Genomic DNA, 26,265 nt, shown 5'->3' on the forward strand with positions numbered 1-26,265 from the left:
GGTCTGGTGGCATGTGCCTTTTTCCCATGAGCCATCTCACCAGTCCTACAGAACTGTTTATTGGAATGCCATTAGTGGCACACTTTGTTAAGGCCACAGGGCACGGGGACGAGAGGGACAGCGCATAGACACAAGCAGACATCTTTGTAGAAGTCGTTTCTGACGGTCGGCCTTACATTCTGATGTAGCGTGCCAGGGGAAGCCCAACCCAGGACTGCCATCTTTTACATAGTTCCCTTTCCTTCCTGTAGTGATAGTTAAGCCTCCCACACAGACACTTCCTCATTGCTGTTCAAGTCTGTTTACAGTGTTAAGTGACGTCTCTTCATATTGGGATCAAATTTTTACTTCTTCCGCCTTTTTGAGTGGTCGTTAGTAGTGACTTCCGTTTTTTTTTTCTTTTCAGTTATGTATATGAGAATGTGTATGTAGGAGTGTGTGCGTGTGAATGTGATTGCCTGTGGAGACCAGAAGAAGGTGTCAGGTTTCCTGGAGCTGGAGTTACCTGCAGTTGTGAGCCTCCTAACATGGGAGCTGGGAACTGAACTTGGGTACTCCAGAAGGGCAGCAAGTATTCTTAGCCACAGAGCATCTCTCTGGCCTCATAACTGCCTTATTATTATTACTATTACTACTATTATTACTACTGCTATTACTGTTATTGTTATTGCTATTATTTTGATTTTTTGTTTGTTTGTTTGTTTTGAGACAGGGTCTGTCTGTGTAGACCTGGAACTCTCTGTGTAAACCAGGCTGGCCTTGAACTCACAGAGCTTGCATCCATTTCTCGAGTCTAAGTGTTTTGCTTATCTTGCATGGATCTTTAGACTATGGCTCAAAGCAAACATCCTAAAGTGAGAGAAAATGTGCAAATCAAGGGACCATCTTGACTGGTCTGACTGTCTCTCTTCTCTGTCCCTCTGCGTCTGATACGATGCTGGGCTTTGATAGTGACATGCCTGTGCACTGTGTTCTTGAGTAACCACAGCCTTATTTTCACAGCGATGGGACCTTGAGGACCTTAACGTGAGTCATTGATAGCCCTCAGCCTAGAGTCTACCCTGGAATTTCATAAGGTCTGCTTACAAAGTGTTGGGTTTTTAGGTGATTGTCACTTGCGGTAGGTGGAAGGAACACCCATGCTCGCCCAGACTCTGGCCTCCTGCAGGGTGAGCTCACTTCCCCCACAGACGGTGACTAGCCCACATCTGGTGCAGGAGAGCTGTGGCTGATGTTTCATGGAATTTTTGTCCCACACTCTCAAACTCAGTGCCTTGCATTTGTTTTTGTTTCTAAACCTCATTTTATTTCTTCTCCTTTACTGACATAATTCAGAAGTCTCACTTCATTTCTGGCTCTTTTGTTGTTGTTTGCTTGTTTGGTTGTTTGTTTGTTTTGGCGGTACTAAGAATTGAACTCAGAACTTTGTGTCTGTCAGGCAAGAGCCTGACTACTGAGATAGAGCCTCAGCCCTTACTTCCTTTCTGGCTCTGACAATTCAACATATGGCAGCATGGAGCAAATAAAAGTAAACAAACATTAAAAAAAAACCAGCCAATTTTATTGAAGGCCCTATTGAGTGACCTGCATTTCTTCCTTCGGTGTATTCCAGTCTCTCCTTGGTTCCAGCTCTGCCTGCCCTTTGAGCTTCCTGTAGCTAGTTCGCATTTGTGGGAAGGTGGGGCCACTTATATCAATCTAAGAGAGAACAAAGTCCCCCAAGCACTGGCCTTCTCCCTGTTAGTGCCTCTTTGTAGGGAACTAAAGAAAACACTAAAGATGATATTGATCTTGGCTGACAATGTCACCTAGTTCATACCTTTGTCTGGAAACTTCCCCCGATACAATAAGAATCATTTCTGAGGTTTAATTAATCATGGAGTAGAGCCACCTAGGCATTCAAATAAATGCTGGCTATTATTCCAGGCCAGTTGTTTCTTTTATGCTCTAAGTTTTGTCTGATAGTGAAAAGCTTAAGCTTAGGATGACCCTCCCTTCTAAATAGCCAATTAGACCTTCATCAGAGACATTTTCATATATATTGATGGTTGGAAACTCCACCTCACCCCCTCCTCTCTCTCCAAACCCTGACACCCCTTCCGCTCTTCCTCCAGTTGCTCAAGACCATGCCTACAGGGTATTTTAAGACCCGGCCCATAGACCTGCCACGTGGTTTCTCCCCTCCCTCCTATCACCCATGAGTTGTTTTGTTCAGATTAAACCAGGTCTTATTAGTTCAGTCTGATCTGATTTATTGCATCAGCTTAGACACTTAATATTGGAGTACAGAACCTTTCACTGAGGAGCTGGTTAAAGTGGGGGTTCCACCTCAGGAAGTCTGGAATGGGTCCTGAGATTAGATTTATAGCAAGATGGATGAGTGATGCTCCCTCCTACTGCTCTCTGGGAGCCAAACTGAGTGGTCATCTCTTAATGCATCCTTTATATGAGCTCCCTGGGAAGGGGCCTTCTCTTAACCACCGTCCTTGCAGGCCTGCCTGAGACAGCGTGGACATAGCAAATCAGTGATGAAAAGACAGAGAGGAGGATGAAGGAGGGATGGGGAGAGACAGCAGAGCTTTGGGTTTAGATCTGTATTTTGTGATTTTTCTCTGGGAGCCTTACCTATCGCCCCGAGGCGGGCTACAGGGCTGTGAGGAGTCATCATAGCTGCACATTTGGTAGACTTAGGTTCAGATTCTAGTTTAGTAGCTCAGGAATTAGCAGTTTAACTTCAATAAGGTTATTTAATGTCTCTAGAATAGTACGGAGCCCAGTTAGTGGTTATGAAAATAGATCCACGTAAAGTCCTTGGCCCGGTGTCTGGCCTGGCAGTTCTGAGCCTCTTAGTATGAGAAGTGTCTGCATCCATAAAACTGTAACCCTGTCTTCCTGGCAAGCACTTCGTGCTTCTCCGCCCCACAGAACAATGATTTCTTTGGTTTTAATGATTGCTGTTATGACTGTTCTCAGTTTGGTAGGTTACTCTAAATCAGTGGTTCATGACCTTCCAAACTCTGTGACCCTTTAATACAGTTACTCCTGTAGTGGTGACCCCCGACCATAAAACTATTTTGTTTGCTACTTCATAACTGTAATTTTGCTAGTTATGAGTCATGCATGATATCTAGTATTCGACCTCTGTGAAAAGGTCGTTTGTTTGACCTCCAAAGGGGTCACTGTAAGGATTCAGGCATTATGCTGGCCTGCCCCTGTCACCTGGCAGAATGAACTCAGATAGTTCCCTGGTCAGCCCAGGGTTCCATGCTCACAGTCTGCACACAGGTACAAAGGACCCCTTTAAAAGACAGACCCCTCCCACTTACACTCTCCTTTCCAGCTCTCTTTCCCGATGTTCCCCTGGGGCAGACAGGGCTTTTCCTGTCTCCCTCTTCTCTTCTGTCCTCCCTCTGTCTTTGTCTCTTCACCTCTTTTCTCTTTCCTTCCCCCTTCCTTTTTAATAAAACTTCTCACTTAAGCTCTGTCTGCCTGGCGTGTTTGTCCCTCCACCTCGGTCACCCTCGCCTGCCATGGATTCCGCCAATTCCCCCTCATGCTTTGTCATAACATTGGTGTATGTGACTCGGCAGGTTTTCCTGCATTTTCTCCTGCCCGTGGTAGTCTGAGATATTCCAGGACCCTGTAGCCTTCAACTCGGTCACTTTTCCAACTAAGGATCTCTGGAATCTTCCATCCACCACCGCCATGTCTGGTAAGCCAGCCCCTTCCTCTCTACCTCTGCCCATGCTTCCATGAGTTAGGACTTGTATCCAGACTATGGTCTCTCACCTTTTTGACTCAGTTAAAAAAAAAAAAAAAAACCTAGTACTGACTGACCATGCTTCTCTTGGGCTCCCGGAGCCATGGCCCTGATTTGTGCTCTACGGACCACAAAATCAACCTGTGCCTCTCCTATCCAATCCTCCCTTAGTCTCTGGGACACTGGAGATTATAGGCTTTGGATTTTCTACCTATCTCATGGAAGCTGGGCGCGCCCCCTATATCATACCATGTGCCTGCTTATTGGTACCCTACATTCTACCAGTGATCCATAGTTGGGAGTGCTCCCCTACATTCTACCAGTGATCCATAGTTGGAAGTGCTCCCCTACATTCTACCAGTGATCCATAGTTGGGAGTGCTCCCCTACATTCTACCAGTGATCCATAGTTGGAAGTGCTCCCCTACATTCTACCTGTGATCCATAGTTGGAAGTGCTCTTTTCCACCTGTCTGTTTCCCTCCTGTTCCTGGCATGCTAACACTCTCTGCTGCCTCCCACCATGGCCAAGCCTTTCTCAGGGCGGGATCCTCCCTCCGCCTGGGAACACTCAGTTTTGCTAGGCGTCTTATGCTCCTGTTCAAAGTATCTCTTTCTCCTGTTTGTGCGATCTCTGCCGAGCCATGCAGCCTGGGATGGCGGGTTCCTCTTTTCCTCCCAACTGTCCTTCTAAGGCATTTCTTCTCTGCAGATGCCAGTGGCTCACAGTGGGCTGACCTGAGGCAGCGTCTGCTCAGGACACTCTGAGAGTTGTTCTTAATTTTTATTTTTCCCCCACAAATGAGGTTTTCAGGTTTTGCACACTAGCACCGTCCATAATGACTGGTGCACTCGATTCTCAGACCTGTGGTCGTCTTTTTGGATGTTGTGCCCCTTGGACCCATGGGTTTCACATATCTTTTTGCCTCACTCTCTCAAAACAACCCAACAAAATGATATCTCAAAACTTTATGGGACTTTTCTAACTTCTGCCAGCAGACAGGAACCTGTTTACGGCAGCCGCCATCTGGACTGAAAATGACCGTGTGACTTAGCTATAGGTCCACCCACCCCATGGGTTTACTCCCTTCAGCCTAGGCAGAGAGACAGTCTGGCCAGTTTCTGCCAACAAACTCCGCTGCCAGACATAATCGTTTACTTTTTGCCTTTTATTTGTCTCTAATTTCTTCTTTTACTGGCTCTGTTGCGCATGGCTTGTTTGCATAATGGCGTGCCTTTCCAGCCCCTGGTAGGGCACATATTTCATGCAAAAACCCTACCTGTTCCATCTGCAGCGATCTGCTTTCTTGTCACTGGTAATTTTAAGTCTCCTGTCTCTTTAAATGTCCTGTCTGTTTGCTACAATGTGCAAATCAGAGATTACACCCTGGTTCTCCCATTCTTCTTACTCCCCCCACCCCCACCCCCGTTCTGTTTGATATATCTGTGTATCTTTGTCTGCGCATCTCTGTACATGATTTAAATTTAACCTATATGTGAATGTAAACTAACTATATGCAACTTAAATTCAACTGTGCTAAGTCTCAAATATTTCTAAATTGTTATGTATCTTTAAATGATGAAAATTTGAGGTTATAAAGATTGATTTCAAATTAACAAGATATTTATACTACCCAGTCCTTCCTGTAAGCTGTTTTCAAAGGTTAAGCTGTAAATATTACAAAGAGAGGAATTTTTCTCTACTTCTTTGTCCTTGCAGGCATAAATCTAACCTACCAAGTTAAAACCAGTTACAGTCAGGCTGGAGGGATGAGTAAAACATCCCTCCACAGCCTCTCAGCTTGAATCCAGCTCTCCAGACAGGTCCTGCACTAATGTCGTGTTAGCTGTAGTAAGTACACATTAATTAATTACAGGGATAAAACCTTACCTAGCCATGTATGTGCTTAACGGCAAGTAACTAAAGACAAATTTTGTCTGCTGAGATACACTAAGGACAGCCCTCAACTGCTCAGAGATCTAGAGAAAAATGGCATTTAAAATGTTTTATTGAAAAGCTTTTCATAAGCCAGAGACAAGCCAACTGCTGGCACCACGTATTTCCTCCAAGAAGACTGGTGGACACTGAAGAAACTCCACCCACAAAAGTGGTAACGTCAGCCACTGAGCAAACCTGCCTTTCACCTCAACTGCTGCAAAGGACTCTTCGGACTGTGGGCAAGAGGACAGTGAAATAACTTTCTCCATGTTGCTAAGGCCAACGGTAGGCAAGTCTTCCTAAAGCTCCTAATCTGCAGGCCCTGTGGGGCCTCCTCGCATGCCCCATGCTAACAGCAGAAGGCAGGTGTCCTGAAAGCCTCTGCTTCAAGAACTGTGGAGGACTCGGGGAGTGGCTGTCCATGCGGCCAGCTAGTAAGTCTCTGCTATTCTCTAATACTTAATTCAGCTAAAATTTTATCCTTCTCAAGAACTCTGATGCAGTTTGATGGCTAGTAGGTTTCAGTATAACTTCTTACCATTCCTTTGTTTAAAAAGATGTTTTAAAGTATCAGGTTTATGTAAGAACATAAGAGCTAAGATGTAAGGATCTGAAACTGTTTTAAGGTATAACAAACTAACTTAAGGTATACAAATGTAAGTTATCAGATTTTTCCCTCTCATGATGTCTTAATATTAGTCAATACGTTTTAATAAGCTACTACTAATCCAACTATGACAGAGTATTAAACACCAAACTATACCTCTATAATAATAACTACAAGCTCAAAATTAAGGTGATTTTCATTGTGCTAAAGATACCTATCAGTTTTAAGAGTGTTAATGCTTTCAACCAAATCATTTCTGACATGAGTAAATGACCATTTCTACAATGCAAATCTTAGTACATATTATAAATAAACAATGGAAATACTAATGTGTCTAAAACTTATGTTTCCCAAACTCAAAGGATTCTTATAAGTTCCAGGGAGCCGAATAGGACTCACCCAAACAAGTCAGATTCACTTCAGATAAATATCATTCAATCGTTCCCTAGTCCTGGGACTCCGTTCCCTCATCTTGGGACCCCTTTGGGAATCCCTCCCTCATCTTACGATCCTCCTCCCCTCAAGTACCAGGACTTAAGAGTTTTTTTCCCCCTAAACTTAACCTTGCCCCCTGCTCTGCAAACATCTTGCCAGGTCTAAGAGGTGCCAGAGAGTTCCATACAGGCTGGACTATGACAAAACAAGCAGCTATCCCAGGACATGGCAGCACCCCAGCTTTCTCAGGCCTCCCAAAGATGGTTGACACCCCCCCCCAGGTCAGCAGGAGTCTTGAGAACTCGACGCCCGTATTCCCTAACCTGCCATGCCTAACTCATCACCTTTTTAATAATAAATACTGGTGAGAATGTAAGGAATCAGGCATTATGCTGGCCTGCCCTTGTCACCTGGTAGAAATCACTCAGGCACTTCCCTGGTCAGCCCAGGTTCCATGATTGTGTAGTCTGCACGCAGGTGCAAAGGACCCCTTTAAAAGACAGTCCTCTGCCCACTTACACTTTTTTCCAGCTCTCTTTCCTCCTCCTCTCTTTCCTGGGGCAGACAGGACTTTTCCTCTTCTTATCTGTCTTCTCTCTGTCTCTGTGTCTCTTTATCTCTTCTGTCTTTCTTCTCCCCTCCCTTCCCTTTCTAATAAAACTTCTCACTTAAGCTCTGTCTGCCTGCCATGTTTGTCCCTCCACCTCAGTCACCCTTGCCTGCCATAGAATCCACCAAGGTCCCCCTCACGCTTTATCATAACAGTCACGACCCACGGGTTGAGAACCACTGTCTTAACTGTATCCAGAAAAGTCAAAGCATATCTTCCCTATTAACGTGCTATTTTCTTTATTCCTATGTGTAGTAATTTATTATGAATCAGGAACACGGTTTGATTAAAATTTATTTTTAAGAATCTTGGGATAATTGTTATCATACCCAGAATCAACTTGAGAGAACCTTTGAAAAGTTATCCTTGCCTTTTTTTTCTTTCTATTATTTTCTATACCCGGAGGGTGAACATGTCAGAAAACTTTTCCTTTGCTTCTTATGCTAGTCCGTTAACAGTTCAGGTTTTCTTTTCCTGTGGTCAGTAGAGTTTGTAGCCAGATTACAGTTTTGTCTCCCCCTTCAGAGCCTCCTGTTTTTATATGCTGTTGATATCCCCCAATACTTTCATCTTGATACGTACATGTATATATATGTGTGTTGCACAGGTTTCTGTCCCGCCATGTTCTGCCATTTCAGCCCCAAATGAAAACACAGAGAAGCAATATTAATTATAAAAACTTGGGCTTCTTATTGGCTAGTTCTGTCTTAATTATTATTCATCTCCATCTCTATTAATCTATGTGTTTCCACGTGGTCTTGGCTTACCGGAGAATGCCTGAATCTGTAACTCTTTTGTGGTCTAGCCCTGCCTCTACTTCCTGCCTCTACTGGCTATTGGCCAAACAGTGTCTGTCTGTTTGTCTGTCTGTGTCTGTCTGTCTGTCTATCTATCTATCTTTCTATCTATCTGATAGCTAGTGTTATAAGCACATGCCACTACACTGACCCCAATTCATTTTTCTCTGTCTCTTCTTGCCTTTTCTTTCTCTGTGTCATATCTGCACATCAGGGAAAGGACTGGGAACCAGCTCTGAAGTTCAACCACTCTTCTCTTTTTCATCTCTTCTGTTGTAAGTCCAAACCCAGGACCATAATCTAGTGGGGACCCAGCTGGTTGAGATTCTGGTCCAAGGATTATCTTTCTGTTGCACAACACTTCCTTAGCTAGTCTCTTCATTTACTCTTAATGTCAAATAATAGCTTTATATTGTTTCTTGTCACATTGTATCTGAATATGAGACACCCAAGTCCTTTTTTTAAAGGTTTTATCACTAAATCATCTGCTGTAAGGCTTTGTTTCATTTTGTTTCGTTCTCAGAGCAGTTGAATGCTTGATGGTCTGTCAAATTCTGCTTTATGGGTACAGACTGAGCCAGCATAAACTCTTTAATAATAAGTTTGCATCTTAAAATCACTTGTTACAGGTACCTTCTCCCACAGTACTTTTTAAATTGATAAAATGAAGTTTTATGTCAATTTCAGTGCCAGAGGCCAGTGATTTTAAACAGCCAGTTGCCTTTTAAAAAGGGTGACATGAAACTTGTGTTGAAAGCTGCCTGACCTAGTTGCTTGAATGGAATTTTCCATTACAAAAAGAGAGAGAGAGAGAGAGATTGGTTTTTCTCTCTTCAAGTTTACAGGAATACAAAGTAAAGATTTAAGAACTGAAGTGAGCCGGGCATTGGTGGCGCATGCCTTTAATCCCAGCACTTGGGAGGCAGAGGCAGGTGGATCTCTGTGATCTGGTCTACCGAGCAAGTTCCAGGGCAGGCTCCAAAACAATACCCTGTCTTGAAAAACAAAAACAAAACAAACAAACAAAAAAAAACTGAAGAGAAGAAAAAGCAAGAAAGAGAATAAAGAGACTTTCTTTAAATAATTCATTCTAAAGTAGTGGTCCTCAACCTTCCTAGCGCTGCAACCCTCCCCCAACCATAAAATTATCTTCATAACTAATTTTGCACCTGTTATGAATCGTAAATAGAGTCTGCAGGGCCAAGCCTAGCAACCCGAGTCCTAATTCTGGTGGAAAGAGAGAACCAACTCCCAAAAGTTGTCCTCTGATCTTCACATGTAGGTGCACATGTGTTCGCACATAGATGCATGCACGTGTGTATGGACACACACACACACACACACACACAATAAACAAATACATACATATAATTAGATACTTCCATCTTACATAGCTAAATTTCCCTGCAGCCTAAGGTAGTTCCTAATTACTAATTACTAATAGAAGATGCTTGCTTAGTTAGTAGAAAGTTCTTCCGAGTTCCTGTGTGGGAAGGTACATACTTTGGGAGCTAAGTGACATTGGGCATCTCCTGGTGCTGTAGATGAGTTCAGGGCATCATGTACATTACAGGTAGTGTAGTAAATAGGTCAGAATGTCAGAAAACTCGTGATCGCTTGGGGGTTTGAATTGGCTGGAGGGAACTTTGGGGAGGGGACACTCAGGGTCAGCAGAGCAGATTCCTGCGGTCACCTTGTATTTGGCTTTTTCTTGTCTTGATCATAATCATAGCTGCACTTGGAAGGATCCCCTAGAGCCATAGGGGAAAGCTGTGATTGGAACACTGAAGCAAAACCAAATTCAACATTCAAGATGCCCAGTGGAGAAGCCAACTCTGGTGGCTTGGATGAGGATGGCCCCATAGGCTCATCTGTTTGAATGCTTGGTCCTCAGTTGTGGGACTGTTTGGGAAGGATTAGGAGGCGTGGCCTTGCTGGAGGAGGTGTGTCACTGGGGGCGGGCTTTGAGGTTTCAAAAGCCCAACTCATGTCTGTGGGTTGGGATGTGAGCACTCAGCTACTGTTCCAGTGCCCTGCCTGTCTGCCTGCCTGCTGCTGCAATACCCACCACGATGTCATGGACGCTAACGCTTTGGAGCCTTGACCCCCATTGCTTTCTTTTATAAGTTTCTTTAGTCATGGTGTTTATCACAGCAATAGAAAAGGACTATGACACCAGCAGAGTTATTTGAGCAATCTACTGTCATGCCTCAAGGAGGCGGGAGAGACAGGATTGGTTTTTTTGTTTGTTTGTTTTTGTTTTTTAGAGACAGGGTTTGTTTTGGAGGCTGTTTTGGAACTCTCTCTGTAGACCAGGCTGGTCTCGAACTCACAGAGATCTGCCTGCCTCTGCCTCCTGAGTGCAGGGATTAAAGGCTTGTGCCACCACCGCCTGGCCAAAATTGTTTTAATGTATTTTAGTGGCCATGATTTGTAAGTTAGTATCATTCTCCTTGTTCTGCATAAGGCCTCAGTAGTCATCCTCTCCACTTGCACAAGTGTGTGAGCCTGTTGAATCCCTCATGCACCCACCCGTGCCTACTGTCAGGCCCCTCCCACACCCCTCTCTTCTTTGTCCAGCCGTAGGCCTGGAATTGAGGTCTGCTCGAACGTCAAACTTATTGGTGCTTTGATTTTATTTGGGGGGTAAAAGTGCTTGGACTTTCCCTCTGTTTCTTAAAAAACAAAAACAAATTCTCTTTGGGAAACAAGCATCCTTCATAAGAAAGGCAAATGGGAGACTTGCTAGACCAGGATACCACAGATCCATGTTTGTTATTAAATTTAGCCTGGTTGAGTCTATTGAGTAGCTTAAGCAGGGGTCTTTATTTGGACAAGCCCAGCACCCATGTGCCATCAGGCTGGCTTTCCCTGCCTCTCTGCAGCCAGATCTGCAAGCCTTCCCTCTGTAGAAAGATTTGAAATGCTGGGGACAAAAACAGGGCCACGTGAAGCATTAGGGGCGATGCTATGTCAGTTATCTCAAAGTCCCATTGTTCTCCCTGCTGAGAATAAGCAATTCTGACTTCTGCTTCTGAGTTTATTCTGCCTAACTCTGCCGGATACTGCTTTTGACTTCTCGGGACTCCTTATCTTCATTCTGGTGATTCCCACACTCCTATGTTAGCAGGTGTGGTCTTTTCTCAGTTGGAACATGATCACTCATGTTTTGGGAGACCAGCGTTTTCTTTCTTCCTTGAGCAAAACAGGGTCTGTGGACTGCAGCTCCCACCAAGCAAAGGTCCAAGAGTAAATTTGTGATATGTGCATCCACAGCCTTTGGCTTATTCTAACACAACAATATAAACTTCAAGAGGTGACAGCAGGCAGAACCAAGTCCCTTGAATTAAAGATGGAAAAGAAACTTTATTGTGAAATGTAGCATTATTCAAAAAAATGTATAAAGTTCTAAGCACCATTTAAAGATGTTTCTTTGGATTAGATTCAGGTGGCTTTAGATTTACTAAAATTTACTGTGATTCATTCTGACGATGACTAGATGGTTGAAATTCTCTGGAAGGCTTGTCGTAGATAGGGTTGTTATTACTGAGATGAAACAACATGACGGAAAAGCAAGTTGGGAAGGAAAGGGTTGATTTGGCTTACACTTCCTCATCACTGTTCATCAACGGAAGTCAGGACAGGAACTCAAAGAGCAGGAACCTGGAGACAGAAGCTGATGCAGAGGAGAGCTGCTTACTGGCTTGCTCCTCATGACTTGCTCAGCCTGCTTTCTTATAGAATCCAGGGCCACCAGCCCAGGGGTAGCACCACCCACAATGGGCTGGGCCTTCCCCCATCTGTCACCAAATAAGAAGATGCCCTACAGGCTTGCCTACAGCACAGCTATTATGGAGGCATTTTCTTAATTGAGATGACTTTAGCTTATGTCAAGGGCCAAAAACCATCCTTAAAATGTTTTAAGACTGTACACAAGAGGGGCAGATGAAGGCATTTTTTGTGCAAGCATGGCGACCTCAATTTAATCCCTGGAGCCCATGTAAAGATGGAAGGAACTGACTCCCCAATGTCGTCCTCTGACCTCCGCATCCACACCGTGACACATGTGCCGAGGCACACGGGATGCACCCACGCATGTCTGCACCACAGACAAGAAAAGCATCGGTCTGTCTGTGTGGATTTTTCTTTGACAGAAGTTCTCGATTAATGTTGACCTTTTACAGATGACAAGTTTAAGGTTCTGATAGTGACCATGAATGCATTATGTTAGTCTTCTGGGTAGCTGTGTGGGCTCACCTGGTGGGAGTTTCTTCTCCTGTCTGGATCTCACCCACTCCAGGGCAAGCCCCTCCCCTTGGAGAGGATCACTGACCTTTGTTGCTCCTGCCCTGAGCTGGCTACTGGATCTACTTCCCTTCCTTCCTCCCACGGCCACTGTGATAGCATTACTCCCATTTTACAGGTGACAATCCTAAGGCGACAGGCCCAGGCCCTTGGACCTAGTCAGAGTCTGCATTCAAATTCTGAGTCCCTCACACTTCCTTAAATCCCAACTCTGAATTTTCACTATGGTCCACTTGCTCCTGGTCTCGACCCTGGTAGCCTAGAGGTCTTTCCCAGCCCCCTCCCCCCCCCCCCCGCCGGCCCCCCCCCTCGTGTCGTATACAGAGCTGTTTCTGACTCAGCGTTTGATGGTGAAACAGCTGCTGTCTTTTTTTGCAAGGGAGAGGGAGATTGGTGTGTAGAGAGACTACCAGGAGGAACCTTGCCTCCAGTATTCTTTCTAATACCAGGTGCGTAGTGGTCTCGGCTTTATCTAATTTTCTACTTAGTGAAAAATCTATATGAAAAGTAAATATGTATTGTGTGTGGTGTTTTAGTTTACTTTGAAAATGATTCAAAATGTACAACAGCTCTTTTAGAGCCTACATCAGTCTTATCTCGTTCAAGTTAAGCAACTATTGCCTTTGTAGATAGTAGAGTGAGAGATGCAGAAATGATTAGGCGAAGGACCTGCCCTGGGGATGCTTAGAGTTTACTTGATAAAACAAGAATGTAGATAACGTGTGCATAGCACGTGCGCGCACCCACTTGCTCATGCGTGCGCACGCATGCGTGCACACACACACACACACAGTGGGGAGGTGTTGAATAAGACAGTTGTAGGCATCTAACTGACAGTTTGGTGTGTGCAGGGTCTTTCAGGAAAGAAATCATGTAGCATTGCTGCTAAAGCCTTAGTCATTAGCGTAAAGGTAAAGGTGTGTTGTGTGTCTTTCAGCAAGTTCATCTCTGACCGTGAAAGCAGAAGAAGTCTCACCAACAGTCATTTGGAGAAAAGGAAATGTGATGAATATGTAAGTGTCACCGGTGTATGCACCAGCTCTAGCCATGTGACGGGGGACAGCGGTTCTGTGTGTAGCGCAGGATAAAAGTCAGATGCATGGGGACAGCACTTCACATAGCTCAGTGCTGAAAATGTTACTGTGTTTTCTCATGCAACCCATTAAAACAATTAGACTGCAAAGAAGGTTCTCCAGTTCCATTTCTGTCTGGGTTCTCGGTAGCATGGGAAGGCTTTGGCTTGAAGAACTGACTGCCTTGCGACCATGTGCTTAGTGAGCTTGTCTGTTTCTACCGTTCAGATTCCAGGAACGACCTCCCTGAGCATGTCCGTCTTTAACCTGAGCAACGCCATTATGGGCAGTGGGATTTTGGGACTCGCCTTTGCCCTGGCCAACACTGGAATCCTCCTTTTCCTGTGAGTATTGACATGACTGTGTATTCTGTTTTACATGTTTTATGCATGCTTCCTGTCAGGTCCCAGAGAAACCCAGGGGTGGCAAACCGTGACATCTGTTAGCTCGCCAAAGATCATGCTTGGCCTCTGGGCTCCCACAGTACCTCAACCTAGCACTTCTCACGCCACTCCCTACCCCAAACCTCCCCAGCCCAGGGGGCTTCCCTTCCCCTCCCCCAGCTTCTCATTGCCATGTACACCTGTCACTTCAGCCGTGAGTTCTTTCCGCCACTCTCTTGGGTCTCTCTGTCTAGGCGCCACTCTTGGTCTCTCGTGGTCTTCTATCTTTCTCTTCCCTTTTCTCTTGTTCCCTCCCACACGCCTCATGGCCGGGTTCAGTCTGGACTCTTTTCACGTGCCTCTGGCTCTACTGTCCCCCGTATGTATAATAAAAACCTCCTCAACCATACCTAGGAGTGGTCATTTTACTCCCTTTATCACACAGAAAAAATGAAATGGAAATGTTCCTAAACAGCTTTTGCTTCTTTATTAATTTGGCTAAGGAGCCAGTGCATACTTTCAGGAATACACTTAGTGCCTCCAAGAAAGAAGAAATGTGTAAGGACTGAAACATTCAGGATTAGCTTTAGCTTTTTTCATGTTTATTTCTGGACTCTATTTGTCACTGTAAATCTCAGCCTCATGGCCACACTATTAAAACGTGTTTAACCCAGCCTCTCATCACTCTGGTATTTGGGCTCTTTGGAGCATGGACTGGGCTCGAAGGTAATTGCATTTGTGTTGTGGTAACTGTCCCACAAGTACCAAGGATTTGTTTGTTTTGGAGACGAGCAGTTGGTGTGTACCTTGCCTCAGAGTCAGTGACAACCAGCAATTTTCTGTTTGCATAAGTTTGTCTCAGACTGTTAGGTGGAGCTTGGCAAATATTTTCAGTTGGAACTTGATTGAAATGGACTGCATGGAAAATCGTCACATGTCCTGACTCTTGACACTCATGCTCAGGTGTCTGAGAGGGTACACCCTCCTGTCACCACATTGGCCAGCTCCATGCTCTCCTGGTCCTTTCAATGGGACCTTTGTTTTATTGGAAGCAGTGACCAAACCGGCCAAATAATGTTCAGACAGACAGACAGACAGACACACAATTCATGTGTGTATGTGATATATATATATATATATATATATATATATATATATATATATATATATATCACAAGCCAGGTGCCAAGTTTAAGAGTAAAATGTTGATATTGGACAATATACTTGATTTCTTTTTTTTGCCTTCTTGAACCTCTGCAGATGTCACAGACACACTTAGGTAGTTGCAATTGGTTTTTGTTGTACATCAAATGAAGCATCTGTTTGTCGTGCTCCCCCACCCCCACCTGTCCCCTCTTCTCTACACTAGTGCTGTCGTAAGCAGCTAACTGGGCCCCTCTGAGATTTAGCTCCCTTTTCAGGACAAGGAAATTTTGTTAGGAGTGTCTTGGAAGGCTGCCAATCTCTAAATCCCCATGGCTCTGTGACTTTTCAGTCATCCCAGTGCTAGCCATCTATTTATTCAGAAATGTGTATTTTCATCAATTTCCTTTGCTTTTTCTCTTTCAAAATTATTGTCATTATTGTGTGGGGGCTTGTGCATGAGTGTGGCCATCAGAGGACAAGTCTGAGTTGGTTCTCCACCTTTACGGGGTCTGGTGGTCTGATACAAGTCATCAGGCCTTTGTGAAGCAAATGCCTGTACTCAACGAGCCATTTTATGCCTATGTTTTGTTTTGAAAAATCTACTGTAACATCAAGTTATGGGTGTACTTGGTGTTAAGCATCGCCTCCCTGCCGACACAACCGCACCTGTAGCTCTGACTTTGCATCGGGTCTTAATAGAATCTGTGTGTCAACCACAGGGGAAGGTACTGTTGCCAGTTCCCTGTTTCACAGATGATGGGCTTAGGGGCTCAGGCTCTCTCTCTCTCTCTGTCTGTCTGTCTGTCTGTCTGTGTTCTGGGAATTCTCTTCCCTGCCAAATCTTCACAGAGTCCTGGATCCATTACCTGCTCTTCCTGGATTTGTGTTCTCACCCTTGGTACTGAGATACACACCTGCGTAAACACTTCTTCTGCTGTACCTGTGTCTTTGATTAACAGTTTGGGTAGCCATAGATAGCCCTCTGTATTAGTGACAGTTTGCCTTCAGGATTTGAAGGAGTTGCTGTCTGGCCTTCCTGTGGCAAGATGCCATGTGCCTCTCACCTGAGATCTTTTCTGCACATTCTGCACGTACTACATGTCTTTGCCCTCACTGTCCTGCAGGTCCACAGTAGTGCCTTGATTTCTTCAGTGGCATCAGGCCCTTGGGGCATCTTTTTCATTTTATTTTGTTTTGTTTTCTTGGTTTTATTTTTGGGGCAGGGTCTCTCTCCATAGCCCCAGCTATCCTGGAACTCATTATGGAGACCAAGCTGGCCTCAAACTCACAGAGGTCCGCTTGTTTCTGCCTCCCTAGTGCTGGTCTTAAAGGTGTTCACCACCACCCCTGGTCATCTTCATTTAGAAATTCAATGCATAGCCCTCTATTTGGGAACATTTCCTTCCATCATTGTGTATTGATGTATCTTTTTTTTTTTTTTTTTTGGTCCAGCTTTTGAAACTTTTTCCCCCCTCCCCACCTTTAATGATATTTCACTGTATTTTCTAGGCTGCCATTTTTCCTCCAACTCTTCATAGGTTGTTTAACATCTGCTAGTCTTTCTTTTGGAGAAGCTTCTCTAAACTGTTCCCTTCCAGTATCACTTGGCTTCAGCATGTTCTCTGAAGGCTCCAACAGTGACTCTTCTCCAGTATGGAAAATTTCAAACACGGAGTGGAACAAAAAGATTTTCATAGCCCCTTCCTTCCACAGCTACACTTGGTTTTCCTTGAAAACCAAGCCACATCACCCCACTTCATTTACAGACATGTCTATGTATAGCTCTAAAATGTAAGCGCTCCAGTGTCATAGCTAAAGCCTACGGGTATAGCCAATACCCAGCTGATATTAAAACTGCTCTGACTTGTAGTTTTTTATTTTATTGCGATGGTGTCTTACTATGTAGACACCTGGCTACTCATAGAACTCACAGAGATCTGCCTGCTTCTTCCTCTCCGGTGCTGGGATTACAGGTGCACACCGCCACAAACAAACAATCCATTGGGTTAATTCAAGTAAGGTCTGTAGACTGCAGTTGGCTGATATGCCTTAAGTCTCTTGAATCTATGAAGGTTCCCACTTCTCTCCTTTATTGGATAAACTGGGCATTTTGTGTGCTGATTTCCAGGCCATCTGTATCTGCTGATGGAGCCCCACACTCCCAGTTCACTTTTGTTTCTTGGATGCAGCCTTCTGTATTGCGTTTCCCTTAGTGTGAGGTGGTGCTTCCGTTATGTCTCTGGTCTAGATTGGGAAAACAAGGCTAAGTTGAGCCCGGCGCAGATAGATGCACAGGCTTGTAGGTAGTAGCTTCCCTTGAGCTACTTACAGAAGTCCTTCACTCCAGGCACCACCTGTGTAGGTTCTGTCAGAAGCTCCTCTTTGGCTGTTCAGATTATCCTACCTGTACAGCATGGCCATGGCTGCCATCTTTGTGGAGACCAAAGGGATAGAGAGAATGTCCCAGCATGCATGTGTTCCTGAATGCCCAGTTGAGTACAACCCATGCCCATTCCATACCTTGAGACTGTGTTTGTCTGTTTTAAAGAAAGGGTCTCACCGTATAGCCCAGGCCGGCCTCCAACTTGCTGTCCTCCTGCCTCTAGCCGCTTAAATGCTAAGATTATAGATGTGTGCCACTGTGCCTGGCTAGACCTATACTATGTGTTGACCAACATCTTCAGATTTTTGCCGAAACAGTCTTTATGGCTTATAATTGTGGCCTGGGGGCATCTAACAGCTTCTTCAAGGAAATTAAACGTACTCGGCATGTTTTTAGCCCACCCTCCCATTGCCGATGGCTTCTAGGAAAGCTGCCAGTACCTTTGGGGGATTCTGGAATGATCTAGATTGGTCTTGGCCCTTCTCTATCAGTTCAGTTTCCAGCTCTGTCTAATCTTCCCCAAAAATGATGTTTTCTTGTGTGTTACTGACTTAGCAATTTAATAGAAAATGCACAAATAAAGCAAAACAAAATATCCTCCGTGGCCTTTCATGAGGGAGCTGGAGTAAATCCTTGAATCCAATCTACTATTCCTTGGAAAAATCAATGACTTTTAATTATACTGGTTTAGGGATAATTGATCTCGTGTGTTGCTTTTAATCTCTGGAAGAAGCTAAGGACTGGGTAATCAGTGCTTAGTGCCAAGGGGGAGCATACCCCTAGATGAAGCTGTTAGGAGTCATTTTACTTGATACACGTGAAGAGCTTGCACAGCCTGTCAAACCTCGGGGTGGAAATCTCTCGAAGGCAGTTGTAGAAGACTCAGAAGTTTCTTCGGAGCTTCAGAACAAGGAAGCACACCCCTTGTTTTAAAACCAGCTGCTCCTGCCGCTCTGGCCAGCAGGGAAGGGGGGTCCGAGGCTGCCCAGGCTTCAGAGCCTCAGCTGGGAAGGCTCCTCCCTGTCGCCTGGTGGCTGGGTGTGGAACTCTTCAGTGGATTCCCTGGAGACTTCTTGGTGTGTCTCCTTTTTCTTGGGTGAGTTTCAGGCTCAGTTTCTGGCCTGGCGTAACGGCTGCCTTTGCCATGCGCCACATCTGATTCAACTAAATCGACGGGTTCCGGCCTGTTAGAAGAACACAGTTAAGTTTGGGATTTTGCCCTTAACATTACATTCAGGGAACAGGAAGTGCAATGGTGAGGAGTCTCAAAGTACAGCTCAAAGAAAGGATTTATTTTCTGTGGGAAACAAAATGGGGTAAAGCGACCGTAGAAAGCGGGGTGCACAGGAGTAGGGATCCGATGGAGGGATGCTGGCAGAAGAGACACTGTTACGTTTCCTTCCTCTCCAGTCTTTTTATAAGCATCTCCATCTTAGCAAAACTAAGGGTGAGAAATCAGTTTTTAGGGCAGGCGAAGCAACACTGCAGGTAAAGGCACTTGCTGCCAAGCCTGATGGGCTAAGCTTGGTCCCCCAGGACCCATGTGGTGTAAGGAGAAAACCAACTTCTGCAAGTTGTCCTGTGACCTCCACATGTGCTCCCCTGAAATAAACTAAGTTGATAAATGCAATAATAATAATAATAATTATTATTATCCTGGTGGCACCTGCTTGTACGTAACCCAGTTCTTGGAGGCTCTGAGGCAGGAGGCCAGCCTGGATGGGTTACACAGCAAGGTGTCTCAACAAATAGCCCCTAAAAACCAAAATTACAATTTCAATCAGTACTGATATGGAAGAACAGTGTTTATATTTTTACATTTTCTAAATATTTTTGTGAAAGATATACATTTTATAGGGATTGAATCTCTTTGGAATATATTATTTTCCTTAGCACTAAATAAATGAAATATTCTGTTAAATGACAGAATCTGGTGAAACAATAAACTTTATTCTTTTCCATAATGCCTTACCACTTCTTAAAAACTATTTCTTATTTTAACAATATTACCTTTGAATTTATAATCACTTTTAATTACAAAATTTTACCGAGATGGGTGGAGTGGTACATGTCTTTAGTCCCAACACTCAAGAGGCAGAGGCAGCTGGATCTCTGAGTTTGAAACCAGCCTGGTCCTCATAGGGTGTTCAGGACAGCCAGGGCTACATAAAGGAGAAACCCTGTCTCTCACTGTAGGCCTCTCAGACGTATGCCTTTCCTCTGGCTTTTTACTCAGGCTCCAGGGACTGAATTTAGGCTGTCAGCTTTGCACAGCAAGCATTTTTATCTTCTGCTTCATCTCCCTAGCCCGGCACTTAAACTGAAAACCATGAAGAAGAACGTACAATCTGAGACAACTTCCAAAATACCAGTTCACTCTAGACAGTGAGTTTGTAAGCAACCCTTTGCACATGATACTGTCTGTGCAAACGTTATAGTTCAAATTTTAACTTGGTTGGTTACAATGTCAGGCGCTTATGGGTCACCTTTGGGTAGAAAAGTTGTAGAAAGAAGAAGGGTAAGGCGTCTAAAAACACGTTCTTCAGGCTGGCATTGAAGAGGAGCTATGGTAAATGGTATCAGACCCGAGGACTCCAGGGCTGCTATGCAGAGCGAGTGAGTGTGTGATTTGTGTGCATATGTGTATCACCTATGCATGCGGTTGAGAAAGAGTGCAGACAGTGCCGGTTGTGCCTGGCAGAGTAAGCACTTCGTAGTCAGTATTTGCTAGAGTACTAGGTTAATGGTCACTAAGTACTTATGACCGTTTATTGCATAGTAACTATAGATAAATATACAGATCACATTATCCTGTTTAATCCCCACCACCAACGGTGAAGTATTGGTTCCATTTAACTAGCCCCTTGAACTATCCCCACAAGCTTTAACTGAGACTAAGTAATTATCCACTACTGTGAGTTAGACTATGGGGAGCCAGGATTCCATCTAGGCTTGTGTGGTCTGAAACAGGGGACAGCCCCTCACTTGTTGCCATCCTTGGGAACCAGACATGTTATTAATGTATTGGAGGAAATGCAGCCTTACCAGTGGATGTTGGTCAGCTACTCTTTACCACCTAATGCCATGTAGCTTTAGGATGATGAAATCATCAGCATCCCAGAATGATCTCGCTAATGTTTCTTTAAGATTAGGATCCTCCACAGGAAGGGAACCAGCTTTGCAGAGTTAGATGGTGCATGTTGTGGATCTGAGACAGTTGAGTTTCGAGCAGCGGCAGATACACTCTATTCCTAAAGTCCCCTGCAAAACAATAAGCCTTCTAAACTGCATATGGCTATATGAGTTACTTTTCTGCTTCTGTGATGAAAATATCACGACCAAGGCTAGAAAGGGTTTATCTGGGCTTAAGGTTCTCGAGTGGTTAAGAGTCCATTGGGTCGGGGAAGCACAGCCACAAGCTGCAGAGTGGAGGAGAGCTCACATCTGCTACCACAAGTAGGAAGTAGAAAGTGGGAAGTAGAAATTGAAGAGATTCTACCCTTAAAGCCTACCCTCAGTGACATAGTCCTCAAGCAAGCCTGTGCCACCTAACCCTCCTCAAACGGCACCACCAGCTCAGGACAGAGTATTGAAATGCCCAAGCCTGTGAGAGACATTTCTCACCCAATGTGGCTGTCACAGTTTCCCTGCCCTCCCTCGCAGTTCAATTTAAGATCTACTAAAGAACCGGTTCGGAGAAGTAGCTGAACTTTTAATCATTCATTATTAAGCTAAACCCCAGTTATTATTAATCTAGACATCACAAATTCCAGAGTTGAAGTTTGTGATGCATCTTTCCAAAGATCCATTTGTTGTTAAAACTGTCATTACTACTTCATGTATATATTCCCAAAAGGACATCCTCTAAGATGATAGTTTTGCTCCAAGCAAAGCTGCTTTATGTGCCTCATATCAAATTACTTTTGTTAATGCTAAGTCATCCTCTCTGGGCACTCCCAAGGAAAGACAAATATGTAATATAAAAAACGGGGAGTGGTTAAATGGAAGTCAACAAGGAGACCTCATTCATCCGGATGATCCTAGGAGGTCCATGGGTATGGTCAGATTTGTCTCCCTTGTCAATCAGCTACTTGTTTTTAAAATTCTTTGAGTTATAGTCACGGTTCCTTAGAAATGATCTGAAGAGAAAAAATGTTCTCGTGCTGGCAGCAAAACCCACTGGCATCAGCAGCCCTTGTTTGGGAATATAACACGAGGGGGAGAAGGGGCACGGTCAGCTTGCCAACATTTGGAATCCATGTAGAAAGAGCGGGGCTAGAGCCATTGAACTCTATTGAAATTCATTGGATTCAGAAGCTTTCCAAAAATAGAGAAATACTCACAATGAATGCCTGTTTTGTAAACAGAGAGAACTGGCTGTAGGAGATGGGTCCCAGTGCATTGTTTTCAAAAGTTGGACTCTTACTGCTTAGCTTGGGTCATCTGAGATGCCTTTGATAAACTGGTTCCAAGAGTTCACTTCTCAGATTGGAGCCTCTGTATTTGGGTATGCTTATATGCACCGTACACGTGTGCAAGGTTTCACCTTGTTTATACGCCATTGCTTCTGATGCTTCAGTCGTATCAAGAGGATAGCGCCGTGGCCTCTGTTTTGTCCTACTGTATTTTTTAGCTTGCAAGAGAACTGTGTGGTCTTTAGTCTTCTCCCCATAGTTCAGCTCCATGATGCATAGAATGTTTTTCTGTTCACTCTGGCTCACATCGGCACAGCAGGGCAGGTTAAATATAGTCTGAAGATAGGAGTTTGCAAAGCTAACTTAAATTTCATCTCCCAGAGCAATAACTTAGTAAAAAGGAGAACTGCTCCTGTGTGATCCAGTTGGTTTTGCTTTGCTCTATGTTAGACACATGGTGTCAAAGGTCAACATCCGTGTCAAGGGTTGGTGCACAGTGACTGACAGAACAGCATCACAGTGTCTACCTGAGAGTGGCCTTTAATTTTTGGAAAGAATATAAAGAAGACAGCCATAGACTACAGTTTTATGGAATTCTAATAACCTTATTTGTCACCCCCCCCATTTTATGTAGATGAAGAAATTGAAATTCACAGAGGTTAAATAGCTTTTCTAGAGTGACAATAATTCCTGGGGGACAGGGGCCATATCTGTTAGTGCACTCCTGGTCAACTTTGTATCCATGGGGATATATATGCACAAGTTCCCATGGAAATGGAGTGAGAGAGGACACGTGGATGGAGCCCCCCACATCCCATAGGCTTCTGGAACTGGAATCCAAACCCAGTCTAAATCATTTTCCACTTGTTATAAAGAATTTACCTTTCACAAAAAGTTTTCAGAAGCTGAAAGTGGGCAGGGCATTATTTTAAAGGGTAAACATGTAGGTTTGAAGAGAGGCCAATTGTCCTTGTAGGATTCAGCAGGAGGAGTGAGGACAATGTCACCAATTACACAAGTCCCTGACAAATACACAGTCCTCTGCCCACTACTGAGAAAACAGGAAGTGATTGCAAAAAAACCACTTGCTTTCTAACCAGCACAACTTCCTCCTCCAAGATCAGGCCTCCTGCTTTCTATTTTTATCTTCATGTCTTTTTTAAACATCCCTTTCTCTGTAGGGTAATATTAGATTCAGACATCAGTGAGATGGTTTTGCCTTCTGGACAAAAATAGCTAACCGTCCATGGGGCTCGTTCAAGGTAAATTTTGCATGTTAGAATTTAGACTTCTTGACAAGGAGACATAAAAGGTGTTGGATGGCTGATTGACTCTCACTTGCTCCCGAGCCAGTCTATTAAACCATGGCTTTTCGTGGGCCATTGTGTAAGTAGTACAAGTAATCGCACACCGCCGGATCCCAGGGTACTACTGATCCTTTAGCTCTGCTACTTTGGGCAGAGTACTTAACCTCTCTGTGCCTCAGTGACCTGTAAATGGGACCAGGGATGGGAACACTGAGAAGTGAGATACAGACAGTGCTTAGGATGAACACTATTGTGTTGGGAATCCCATGACATTAGATGTCTACAAAACTTGTTACACTGACTGCCTTTGCTTCTGTTTGGTTTTTGTGTGAGCTGGTCTTCCCATCTCATCGAAGCTGATGAAGTTGTTTTATACTGCCACCTGGATTGGGGAATGAATTAGCTGCTTGGTTGTCAGCACAGGAGAGGCCAACATGCCACTTTTCTTGGTGGTTCTAAATCCAAATGGATACACTGTCAGCTGTTCCCACTGGGGTTCAGCCCTGATGAGTTGCAGACTGTGCATAGGATGTGCATTCATGGGAGGTGGGCACCAAGTCCACCCTGTCCTGGTGATCCTCAGAACCCTCAGGAAACCCCCAGAAGACAGTCAGCAACAGAGAAACCCCTGATGCCCTGGAAACAACACCTTTAATGAGATGGCCAAACTTCGCCTGATAAATACAACCTGAATCTTTAGGGAGAGAACTCTCTGGGTTCAGTCCCGGGTTCAGTCTGTGGGCTACAAGGTTGGTGGCTGCCACGTTCATGAGAGCATGGATGAAATCATCATGACATCGTGGGGTTGCCTGGCTAGTTAACAGACAATAGTTCAATATAAAATATCTGACAAAGAAAAAAGAGAGAGAGAAAGTTACATAGTATGGTGATGCTCAAAGCCTAGCGAAGGCATTGGGGAGGGGTGTAAACAATGTTTAAATACATACCTTCTCGAAGGAAGCTTAAAGGCGTTGACCAAAAACGTAGACGCAGAGCCGTTCCATGTCACGTGGCTGTAGGGCATCTCTCTACGGACACCATGGCAGGAACAACTGAGATGTGTATGCCACAGGGCCAGAGCTGGGCTGATGTCTCATGTTGCAGGCGTGGTCTATAGATCACCAGCAGCAGCGCTTCAGGGAGGCTTGGGTCCTGGTCCTGGAGGAGGAGCAAGCTCTTGTCTGTGCAACAGCCCTGGATACCCGCCACCTGAGCTACTTTTGGTTTCACAGCAGTGGCTGCTGTTTCATCTCCCTCTTCCGAGGGCTCAGCTGCTGAGGTGGGAGTGTTGGAAGCACTTTGCTGTATAATTACACCTTTCCAGTCCGGTGTCAGCTCTCCTTAAGGTATCATGACATACTTGTCTGTGATGGTGGCTCAAGGGTGCTTTTCAATCAGCTCTCCTAATTTAAAAGTCGTGTTAATATTGTCTTACCTGTGTAGTCTTTTTCAAATGTGTGTGTTCGTTTGCATGTATGTCAGGGCTGCACATGCACGTGTATGCATGTATGTAAATGCCGGAGGTGTGGACACTGGGTGCCTCCATGTTATATATTAAGGCAGGGTCTCTCGCTTGGACTTGGCGCTCACCAGTCAGCCAGTCTGGCGAGTCAGGTTGCTTTCCCAATCTCGTCTCTGCCCCTGGAGCACTAGGGTATAGCTGGACTGTCACTCCCACCTACTGTTCTGTGGGTGGGTGCTGGAGTTCTGAACTCTCATCCTTACATAAGAACTTTGCCCGCTGAACCATCTCCCTGTCTCCTATCTGTACTGTCTTTACATGTTATAGAAGTCTAAGGAATTATTGTCCTGTAAAATTCAAAACAATGACATGCACATTTTTGAAAGATAGGTGGGACTGGGGAGATGGTTTAGGGGTTAAGAGCACATTCTGCTCTTTTAGAGGACCTGGGTTCGGCTCCCATCACCCCTCTCAGGCAGATCACAATTGTCTGTAACTCCAGCTCCAGGAAATCTGACACCTGGTCTCCAAGGCACTGGTATCTGTGTACAGGAACTCACATACAGATATTCATAATTCAGCAATAAATCTTAAAAAACAAAGTTGTCTAGGGAGATGGCTTCATTGGTAAAGTATGTAGTGTGAAGACCTGAGTTCAATCCCCAGAACCTGGGTTTTGTTTTGTGTTTTAAAAAAGTATTGTGGTGGTTCAGGCTTGTAATTCCAGCTCTGGTGGGAAAAAAGGTAGATCCTGGGACTTGCAGACCATCCAGCCTCGCCTACTTGGCAAGCTCTGCATCATTGAAAAGTATCTCAAAAAACAAGGTGAAGAGCTTCTGAGGAATGACACCTATGTTGTCCTCTGGCCCCTAGACTCACATGTACACACTTGCACGTGCACCTACACAAGCAGGAACACACATACGGGCACACACCACACACACACCCACAGGTCCTTAGAAGCTCATTGAGATGAGTTGAAATTTCTAGCCGAAAGTAGAATAAATGTATCTTTGAATACTCACAGTAATTCAGAAGATTTCGGAGGGCAGGTGTATCCTTTTGTGCTTTTGGAGGGCTCGAGCCATATCCTGGAGTAAATGATTAAACAGCTCATTTACATACAGTGGTGGCAGGAGAAAGCTCCAGCATTGTCCTTTAGAGTCGCCAGACTATGTATGATGTCAACCGTTGAGATAAATGTGAATGGCCAGGTCACACGACTGCCTTAGGTAGATAGGTGTGTCTTGATTTTGCTGTGGTGTCAGTGTAGTCTCAATAACTTTCAGGCAATATCCTAATTGTGAATTCATTGATTCTTAGCCCATTTCTGTGTTGGTGTTGAATATGAATAAGTGAATTAAAGCATCATTGCCTGACCTGTAATTAGGGATGAAGACACATAGTAAAACAGTCAGAGAGGATTCTGGATGCTTGGTGGAAAGGGGGTTTCAGCAAGAAAAGGGAGACAGCCACAGACAACCAGTTGCCTTTGGACATGCTTGCAATAGAAATAGTCCTTCCTTACTGCTGGGTAGGCATGAGGCATGAGACAATAGGTGGCAGGTCTGTCTAACTCGCAGGTTTGGGCTATTTCAGACCATCTCATGCAGGCGTAGTCCAGGGGACTCTACACAGTCCCTAC

At 44.6% G+C, this 26,265-nt stretch overlaps 1 protein-coding gene across 6 annotated transcripts in view; it reads left to right on the plus strand.

Moving 5' to 3' along the window:
- Slc38a1 (solute carrier family 38 member 1) overlaps positions 1-26,265 on the plus strand; it is a 65,476-nt gene that overhangs the window by 17,982 nt on the left and 21,229 nt on the right. For all 6 annotated transcript variants that reach the window (XM_040753910.1, XM_040753907.1, XM_040753905.1 and 3 more), the window contains 2 exons: positions 13,389-13,464; positions 13,753-13,868. In XM_040753910.1, coding sequence (XP_040609844.1) covers positions 13,389-13,464; positions 13,753-13,868 — 192 coding nt within the window. The remainder of the gene's footprint in view (positions 1-13,388; positions 13,465-13,752; positions 13,869-26,265) is intronic.

Source organism: Mesocricetus auratus, unplaced genomic scaffold, assembly GCF_017639785.1.
Source record: "Mesocricetus auratus isolate SY011 unplaced genomic scaffold, BCM_Maur_2.0 Super-Scaffold_100010, whole genome shotgun sequence".
NCBI classification, from domain to species: Eukaryota; Metazoa; Chordata; class Mammalia; order Rodentia; family Cricetidae; genus Mesocricetus; species Mesocricetus auratus.